The sequence below is a fragment of the Acomys minous genome (assembly GCF_964271855.1).
Source record: "Acomys minous genome assembly, chromosome: 9".
Classification (NCBI taxonomy): domain Eukaryota; kingdom Metazoa; phylum Chordata; class Mammalia; order Rodentia; family Muridae; genus Acomys; species Acomys minous.
In genome coordinates this window covers 68871863-68882262 of record NC_140490.1, presented here as the reverse complement: position 1 = coordinate 68882262, position 10400 = coordinate 68871863, and the positions used below count along the sequence as shown (strand labels likewise).

Below are 10400 nucleotides of genomic sequence, written 5' to 3'. Positions count from 1 at the left end.
GGCACTCTTGCAAAAGCAAGCATCTGCGAACATCCACATTCCTGTAGGAACTCTTGTCTTAGATCACTTTTCAGTAGCACAGGGGAGGGGGGGGGGAGGTGAGCGAGGAAAAGCTCCAAGGGAAATGAAGTTGTCTGAGCATGCTCATTCGTGCTCAGGAACAGCAACCTCGGGATTCTAAGACCAACTCCTTCTCTAGAAGAGGAACTCGGATAGTTACGCACCAGAGCAGAGAGCGTCACCATTAGTTAATTTTTTGTACCTGTAATTACGAGACAGCGAATTAACTATATAGAACTTCGTGACAATGAGTGCGTGGTTCTAGGAAGACATTTCCTGCATTTCCAGGGCACCACAGATTTCATATAAATACAAGTTATCACGAGAAGGCGGGCATGGCATTGCACCCGAATACATTTTATTCGGGAAGGATTGAGAATTCCAGGCTAACTTAGGCTAGACATCTTTACCACCTGTCCAACAGATTGGAACAAAACAAAACAAAACAACCCCAAAATACCCCCCAAAAACTCCAAACAAACCTGCATAGTTTTAAAGTTGATATAGAAACAATTACAACTTATTTGTTGAAAGAATGCATAGCTCTGAAAAGTCTTTGAAATCAAGCGTTAAGATGCCTATTCGGCTTCTTTGCTTGGTGACAGGCTTGGTGCTTGGCCAGGAGGAGCATGGTCCTTTGGATCTACTGACGTAATGGTGCTTTTTGTAATGCGGTGAGACTCCTGGCAGGCGATGATCTCGAAAATGTAGTTGATAGGTGAATTCATGATGCCCATGGTCTTGGACGAGATGCCCGTGTCGGGGTGCACCTGTTTCAGCACCTTGTACACGTACACGGAGTAGCTCTCCTTGCGGCTGCGCTTGCGCTGCTTGGTGTCCTGCGAGTTGGTGACAGCTTCTAGGAGTCTTATGGGCGGGCGGGCGGGCGGGCTGGGACTTCGCTGGCTCAGGTATTGTGGAAAACTTAACTCCCTCCAATTTAGTACACTAAACAAACATTTGGGAAAAATAATCACCCGTTGCCAGTTACACCACATTCTTTTACATTACGCAGTATTCAAATGAGGTTAATAAAATTTCCTTCAGGATTGGATTAGTTTTAGTGTTTCGTCACGAATAGGGACGTAAACGACACTTGAAGGTCTACTGTTTCATTGGCTGCCTTGTCACTTCGCTGTCACCAATCAGGAAGTACGAACTAAACTGCACATATCTGCTGTAGCTAACCTATTCAAGTACGATCACTATTAAACATGGGGAAATATGTTAAGGGTACACTGGATGTACCCTGTGGGTGACTCAGCACAGTGAGGGTTTCGGTGAGACCAGGCGGCAGTTGCCAGGACATTGATGCAACTTAATTTTGCTCTGGGCTGCTTAGTGCTAAGGATCCCACCATGCTAAATTCTGTTTCTTAAAAGTTAACTGCGCATGCCTGTAATCCTAGCCCTCAGGAAAACTTATCACAGAGTTTAAGGGCAGCCTGGTCTACAAAGCGAGCGCAGGACAGGCTGAAGGGAAACCCGGTGTCAAAAAACAAAGTTAACTGCCTATCAACGTGGCACCAAGAGTTAAACTATTTCATTGTCTATAGTGGTCACTTGTGTGTGACGAGACCCTACATGAAAGTCACTACGTAGACCTAGCAAGGGAGAACAACCCTGTCAGGTTAAGCCCCACGAAGTTCTTCGCGAAAGCTCAGCCCAGTCGGTGCGTCCCCACCGTAGCCACGCCCCCCGAGTGCGCAACAGCTCTTTCCCTGAGATTTGTGGGTGGCTCTGAAAAGAGCCTTTGGGTTGTTCGGCTTCTAAGCAGTTGGCCAAGGAAAATTTACTTTTTCTTGGCTGCGGTTTTCTTTGGCTTAGCTGCCTTAGGCTTGGCAGTTTTGGGTTTGGCCGCTTTGGGCTTCACCGCTTTCGCCTTGGCAGGGCTCTTGGGCGTCTTCTTGGGCTTAGCTGCTTTCGTCTTCTTCGGGCTCTTAGCCTTTTTGGCTCCTGCAGCTGCAGCGGGCTTCTTCGCTTTCTTTGGGGTCTTCTTGGTTTTCTTAGGGGTGGCGGCTCCCGCAGCCTTCTTGGGCTTCTTGGCTGCGCCCGCGGGCTTCTTCGCCTTGGCCGCGCCCGCCTTCTTGGCTTTGGGCTTGGCCTCGCCGGCGGCCGCCTTCTTGTTGAGCTTGAAGGAGCCGGAGGCGCCGGTGCCCTTGGTCTGCACCAGGGTCCCCTTGCTCACCAGGCTCTTAAGCCCCAGTTTGATGCGGCTGTTGTTCTTCTCCACGTCGTAGCCGGCGGCCGCCAGCGCCTTCTTGAGCGCGGCCAGGGACACGCCGCTGCGCTCCTTGGAGGCGGCCACGGCCTTGGTGATGAGCTCGGACACCGGGGGTCCCGACGCCTTGCGCTTCGCGCCACCTGCAGCCTTGCGGGCCTTCTTCTTGACGGGGGTCTTCTCGGCGGGGGCCGGTGCGGCGGGAGCGGCAGGCGCGGTCTCGGACATGGCGAAGTATGTATGAAGAGAGGACTACGAGCCGGAAGCAGAGGCACTGGCCAGGACTCGGGCCGCGGCGCTGCGCCCGCCCGTTTATATAGGGCGGAGCTGCGTCGTGATTGGTGCGCTGTCCAGCCCGCCTTGCTGGCAGCTGTGGAGTGTCCTCTCGGATGCCGAGTTGTGTTTGTTACACCTCAAAAAAAGCCAAAAATGTAAAAATTCCGCACAGCGAATTGCCCGATTTTTCTCAAATAGTGATCTCTGAAGTCTCAGGGTTCATGCACATCTCAAAAAATGAGCAAAGCACCAAGCCTTCTGCCAAAAACCTGCAATATTTCCCGCGGTGCTCAGCAAATTTCAACTCAGAGAAACAAAACTTTCTATTTTCTCCGTAAATTATAAACTGATCTTTGACTGTATAGTTTTCTAACCCATAAAGGACGATTCTCCAAGTAGTCAGCTTCTAGTGTGGCCAAAAACCATGCCACTATCATTAAGATTTTTATTATAAATCTGCACTTAAGTGAGGGAAGTAACACAGACTCCTCCGAGAGTCCTGCCTATTGAGCCGAGGGCATTTGAGTTCATCAAACTGGTTTAGTTCAATGCTTAACAGACTATTTACCATTTTGAGTTAAATTCTTCTCTCCTAGGCCATGAGTCTATGTATCTGTGGTTTTATTTCTGCCCGCTCCACCTAAGTTTTAAAATAATTTCCTAGGATAAGTCTTTTCTTTCTGCTCCCAAGGGTTGGGGGCGGGGCTTATGCTTTTCTATCTCTCTGGACAACTAGTCCTTTGCGTTGAGATACCTCAAATTGAGAATACTGGGGTGTGGGGAGACTCTAGAACATACCTAAGGTGCAGACATGAAAATGACTACTTTTCAAATAGCATATAAATGATCTTGTCAAAGTCTTTAGAAGTGGAGGCAAGCTTTACTTTGAGGAGTTTGTCTTGGGTCTCGCAAAGTTCTTTTGGCATTTGTTTAGGACTAAATTGTAATATCCTATATTAAAACCAGGTATAGCTTAGATTGAACCATCGATCAAGATATAAACAGCTGAGAAATATAGCTCGGGGCATCCCTACTCCCATCGTTGGAGAATCCTGGACCCATTTCTGAAGCTGCTCTCTCTAGGGCGCGTCTTCATGAAGACACTGGGCTAATATTTTCCTGGATCTTCTTGAGTATACGCGGCATGCAGGGTGAACGAGGATGCATTCAAACAGAATCAAAGACATGCCTTGAAAGATGTTCCGTGAGTGGATTTGCTTATGTAGCTGTGCAATCAAGCAAACGTCCAGGACAATGAAAGGCCAGTGACAATAGTTATTTCTGGGATGTTTGGTTGGGGTTACCTTCAAGCATTACAAGGCTCCAACTACAGAGACAAGATGCAGTGCTGGCTAACAGCATGATGTGATAGCTGATGTTCTGTGACAGGATTGGCTCTAATATTACATTATCAATTCCACTGCCCCCAACCTCCACACACAAAAACAGTGCAGATAGAGGGAACGCAGAAGCTCAACACACTGTCAGTGAGGTGTTATTAAAATCTTACATTGTTATCTTCAATGCTAAATTTTATCTAAACATGATTTACATTATCAGTATTTCCATGACACAATGTATGCTTTCAGTTTCATGTATAAATAAATGCAAACTTTGATATTCAGTAAAACTCTGAACCAGATTAGAGAAACTGCATGGGTGTTCAATATCAAATAGAAGGGATTTAACCCTCTTTTAAGTGACAACAAAAACTCTTGTAAATGGTAGAATTTCACACAACACATTAATATTTGTATTCCAATACTTTTCCTCATTTTCTTATTTCTCATGGACTTCAAGATAGGCGTGGGGTGAGATTAAACTCCCTAAATTTTGAGACATTTCAAGTCCTCTGTGGCTTTCCCTTATGATACAATCCATTTTCTGTGACTACAGCTGTTTGCTTGACAGAGAAGGCAATGAACATGGCCCACCATTAAATCAAGTGATTTTGATACTTTTCTGTAATGAGATAGAAACAATATTTAAAAAGCACTCTTTTGCACTAATCTACTAGCCAAGCTAGAAATAGCAGAATTACATGTTTGCGTTAACCTTTGTTCTTGTGTTATAACTAGAAATTCCATTTTTTTTCTCCAGGTGATTCTGACTAATGCCTCTCCATATGCCTAAAAATATGAGTGTTTCAGCTTCTTACACGTGCCCTTGCCCAGGCAAGCCGGAGAGCCACTGCAGCTCTAATTCGAGTGAACTGAAGGCAAACGTGCTTCTTGTCCTGATAGTTTTTCTGTGGAAATCTGGTCTTGCCTGTTGTTCTAGTTTGCTTTCTTTTGTTGCAATAAACTCTATGACCAAAAGCAGCTCGGGGAGGTTTATTTCAGCCTGCAGGTTGTAGTCTATCGTCCAGGGAAGCCAAGAAGAAAACCAAGGCAGGAGCTTGAACATAAACCAGTTGAGGAAAGCTGCTCCCTGGCTCCTCCTCAGTTATCTTTTTTCATATAGCTCAGTCACCTGCCTAGGGATGGTACTGCCTACAACAGACTGGGCCATCCTCCATCAATTAGAAATCTATTAAATGGACAGACATGTCCAATCTGATGGGGGCCGTTCCCTCTTCCCTGGTGTGCCATGCTCCCAAGCAAGGCTACCTGTCACTCTCACAAAAAGCCTGGGCCCAGGCACACCTGGAGGATGTGAGCACATGCTGGGAAGCTAAGGGTAGCTGCAAGGTGCTGAACAAGGAGGCAGGATTTTTGGGTATACAACTGGGCCAAGGAGGCAGGTCTATTAATCTTGATAGGAACAGTTTCTGTAGGGGATCAGTCTTCAGGCTACATCATCTAGGGTGGCGGCTATGGGGAAGGAAGCAACGATGGATGTTTTCTGTATACACTCTTAACACTTGGACCAGTGGAAAGCTTTGCAATTCCTCTGTGCCTCATGGGAGGAAGGCTTTGCTGCCCTATGAGGCTAGTGGCTAGTGCACAGTCTTTGACGTAACTATGTACTCAGGACTTTACTTGTGCTCAGCACCTCTGTCTCAGCTGCCTGTGTATGAGGCTGATAGGCATAACCCGCTATTCCCGTCTGAATTTTAAACATTTCTAGGCATCCTGGAGTGTAACCTGATCATTTCTATTTTAGACAGGATAGTATCTCTGGTAAGAGGAACAACATGGTTCATAGAAAAGTTGAAAGAAAATGGAGGCATGAACTTAGTTCTGAGATCTTAAACTTTTAATAAGACATTATGCATGATCTATCATGGCTAATCTATTAAAGGCAGAATTTTGTGGAAAATATGTTTTACAATAATCAGAACACTTTTTTATTATCCTAGGCATTGTATTCCTTTTCATTTAAATAAAAAAAAGCTATGGATTGTATACTCAGAGCTATTTCTTGCAGCAGTGTTTGGAATTATACAATAGAGATAGTTGTGTGCCCTTATGAATGAGGGTGGTTGAATGAGCAAGGGTACATTCAAATAATGGAATGATGCGCAGCTACAAACTGTCTCAGGAAGAGCTCTATGAACTGATTTGGACCAAAGTACTGGAAATACATTCAAGTAATAAGATAAATATAAAAGAATATTAAGATCACGATACTTGGTGATAAAGAAGGCAAAGCAAGCATGATATTTTTTATTCATTTGCATAGAACAATACAGGGATGATAAAATAAATGCTGAAGAGTTTTAGGAGGTAGAAAAGAAAGAAATAGAAAGAAAGGGTCACAGGAAAAGAGGAAATTTTCTTTAGTATGATGAAGGAGAGATAAACATGTTTTTTGTTTAGATCACAAGTGAGGGATGAGAGAAAGACTTGTGAGAGAGCAGGTGATGCTTATCCCCTCAGAAGTCAAACAACCGTGTGAGGGAGATTGGTTATAAACCAGCTGAAAAACATCCTTGAACAAATTCTGAGAGGAGGTATAAGTGTGAGCCCAAACCAAGAGGCGGGGCCTTTGGAGACTTGGGATCGTTTTGGCTCTTCATGGCTCCACTTCGAGATGCTCCTAGAGAGAACTGCCCAAGGGAAGGCTTCGGGGCTCTGAGCTCTGGCTGAGGTTCTGGGTTCTGGTTGCTCCAGGTTCCAGGAGAAGAAATCCTGTTGATTATGCCAGGAGAATCGTTCCTTGGAACTGATATCCTTACAGTTTCATTATTGTATTCTTTAATCTTCTTTTCTTATTGTTTAGGTTAGTCGGGTTATAAGTGAGATACGCTCAGTTAATAAGTTTGTAATAAAATATATTTGTTAAGAAAATTGAGCCTGCAGTATATTCTTTCATACAACACTGAATTGCAACTGTAATGATGTTTGCTATCCAGGCAAAACAGTTTCTTAAATGTGATAAAAACAGTAGGAATCCAGTAGAATACAGTAGAACACACGAGCCAAGTTGCATTTGATGAAGACCACAATAACACTGGGAGGATTAAGAAAGATACAGTTAAAGGATAAAGAAAAGTAGAAATTGAATACTGTAAGCCCAGAAGGCACAAAGTTACAGCTCCCCAGCAGGGATCTAGTGGAAATGCTTCTTCAGGAATATAGGTTATCAATTTAAAAAAGATATTTGTATACATTAGAATTAAACAAACTCATGTAATATTCCATGTTGTAGTTAATGAGATATTAGAATTCACTTAAATGCGTTTCATATTTATAGAAATAGAATACATGTTCGTATATGAACATGGACAGGATATGTGCATGTCTGCCTACATATCTTCTCAGCCGGCTGATAGAGCATAGAAGTAGGTTATTTCCATGTGGCAGTTACCACACTGATACGGCTTTTATACACCATTTGCCAACAAAAGGAACTTGATTCCTCATTGAAGTTTGGTGGATTTCATGGCTAGGTGTAGAGGATTATAGAATGGGCCTGGAGTGTGATGCAAGATCAGAAAATGAGATTGAGAAAGAGGAAAAAAAATAGAAGCTCATTGAAACACGGAAGTAAGAAAATCTCAAGAAGCTCCTAATGGCTAGAGCTAATACTATTTGACAAAAGGAGGAGGAGAGAAGAAGAAGGAGAGAAGAAGAAGAAAAAAAGAAAAATAAGCCAAAAAGGAAGAAAATAGCACTTAATTTTGACTTGAACCTATAAAACAATATATTATACATAATATAATATTTATATATAACATATTGTAGTATATTATCAATACATATTTCATTATTAATGTATGATATATTTATAACATGTAACCTATAGAAAAATATATCTATTATATATATATATATCCAATATATGTTACACATACAAATATATATCCACAAATAAATAGAGGTGGAGGAAACTTATGGTTTTCCTCCTATCTAATTAATAGATGTAGAAGGAAAGACAGAGACTACACTACATATAATCACTGTTCTGTTCTTATAGATATAATCTATGGTGGATGTGAAAGAGCAGGATTCCCAGAGTTTTACATATCTTTCCAGAAACATCTCTTAGATATGAAGAAAAAGATAATGTATCTGTAGCGAAGAATTCCAATACAAGCCACACTGACCTAGTAAGATACATTTCACAAAGTAATAAGTCATATCTATGCCGTTCACTTCTCATTTCAAGAAGTGTGTGTCTAGATTTGGGCAAGGTTTCCTGGAAACATTTATCGCCTTGTTTGCTTTTCTGTTGTTGTGATAAACACCATGGCCGGAAAGAACTTGGATATTGTCTTAGTCGTTATTCTATTGCTGTGAAGAGACATCATGACCAAGCCAACTCCTTTACAGGAAAGCATCTAATTGGGGGCTTACTTGCAGTTTCAGAGGTTTAGTGCATATTCATGGCATCAGGCATGGCAGGCATGGTGCTGGAGAAGTAGGGTGCTGCATCCTAATCCATCGAGGGGGATGGAGAGAGAAGGGGGAGAGAGGGGGGGGAGGGAGAGGGAGAGAGGGAGAGAGAGGAGGGAGAGGAAGTGGGAGGGAGAGAGGGAGGGGGACAATAGAGGGAGAAAGAGAGAGGGGAAGGGAGGGAGGGAGGGAGAGAGAGGGAGAGAGAGAGAGAGAGAACCCGTCTTGGGCTTTTAAAACCTTAACACACACTCCCAGTGACACTTTCTCTAACAACTTCCTAATCCTCCCAATTCCATCAGAGTCCCACTCCCTGGTGACTAAGCATTCAAGTATATGAGCCTATGGGGCCATTCTAACTCAAACCACCACAGGGAGGAAAGGGGCTAGGGAAGAGGTTCTTTACTCTTAAGTGTTATAGTCCATCCCTGAGGGAAGCCAAGCCACCAACTCAAGTCAAGAACCGGAAGGCACCATGTAGGAAAGCTGCTTACCAGTTTGCTTCCCCTGGCTCTCACATTTCAACCAGCTTTCTTATACAAGGCAGAACCACTTCCGCAACAGTGGCGCTCCCCCGCAGTGTGCCACATAAATCAACAATCAGGAAGACCTCTCACAGACATGGCCACAGGCCAATATAATCTGGGTCATATTTCAGTTGAGATCCTCTTCTTACTAGTTACTCTGGGTTGTATCAATTTGACAATAAAAAAAAAACCACCAGATGATCCATGAAATGACTTCAGTGAAAACATCAGCCAGTCTTCAAAATGACTGATCACAATGGGGGTCTGAGCGATGGTGGAGTATTTGGTTAGCACACAGAAGGAACCATAATGAACCCTCAACTAATACCGCTTTTCAAAATACAGGAGACCCACTGACAAGCCCTTACAGGCTGGAACAGACAAAGGAAAAATAAGAACGAAATTCCGTATGATGTTCTGAGTCATGTTTAAAAGCCAATGAATCTGGAAAAATATCTGTAGTCTAGTTAATCTTGTATCCCTGTCCATTTCCTGTTCTTTATACATATATAGGGTTATAGGAAATATCCACATTTCAGAAAGCCATTACAGGGACATTCTTGAATGCTTTTTGCCACTCTTCCACAAATTAAAAACAGTTTAGAACAAAGCTGATTTCACCAGGGGAAAATAATAAAAATGGGTTCCTCAGAGTGGTAGAATTTACGTCCTTGTGTTCTTGTGCCTCAATCTGCGTATGTTCTCTTAAGTTTTCTTTTTATTGGTAAGGTCATATATTTTATGAGCAAAGAATCACGTTTACTTTAAAATGTGGCTAAGGTGCCCCCATTCCACGCTGGTCTTCTCAAACACTCAGGTAGTGTTCCTCTTTCTCAGAACCTGGACTTTTACTGAAGTGATTTCCCATGTATTTTATCTTTGCTAATTTATTATGGATATGTATCCTTGAGAACTATGGTTCAATTTGTCTTACTTTTGAAATTATTAAAATGTAATTTGAAGTAATAGCACAGTCAGTATTTTGTACCTTCATATTTTTTGGGAGGGTTGTTTGTTTGTTTATTTGTTTTTTTTCCCCTTCAATGAGAGTTTTCCTTCAGTGTTTTGTTTTTGTTTGGGGCTGTTACTGTTGTTTTTCTGAGGCAGAAGATCGTCCTGTCCACATGGAATTCATGATCCTCCTTCCCTCCCCCCACCCCTGCCCCACCTCTCACGTGCTGGGATGACAGGTGAGTCACACTGTGCCCCCAAGTCCAGGTTGCCTCTTTCCTACCTATGTAGAGCAGTGCTTCCTAGTGCTACCTAGAGCAACCTTCCTAGTGCTATGACCCTTTAACACAGTTTCCCATGCTGTGGTGACCCACCCAACCATAACGCATTTTACATTTTTATTTTTTGCTACGTCATAATTGTAATTTTGCTACTGTGATGAATTGTAGCGTAAAAACCCGATATGCAGGCTATCTGACATGTGACCCCTAAGAAAGGGTCTTTCAATACTCACAAAGGGTCATGACCCACAGGTTGAGAACCAGTGATGTAGAGGCTGCTTCATATAATAAAAGTAGCCCAGGAT

At 43.0% G+C, this 10400-nt stretch overlaps 1 protein-coding gene across 1 annotated transcript; it reads right to left on the bottom strand.

Moving 5' to 3' along the window:
• Window positions 1-394: 394 nt before the first annotated feature.
• Window positions 395-2586, bottom strand: H1-4 (H1.4 linker histone, cluster member). The gene has a single exon (XM_084795111.1). It carries the CDS (start codon window positions 2506-2508, stop codon window positions 1852-1854), a length of 657 nt encoding a protein of 218 aa, XP_084651237.1. The 5' UTR covers window positions 2509-2586; the 3' UTR covers window positions 395-1851.
• Between the last annotated feature and the right edge of the window lie 7814 nt (window positions 2587-10400).

Bases quoted from the DNA above. Each gene is read 5' to 3' on its own strand.
- H1-4 (XM_084795111.1), bottom strand. From the start codon at position 2,508: ATGTCCGAGACCGCGCCTGCCGCTCCCGCCGCACCGGCCCCCGCCGAG.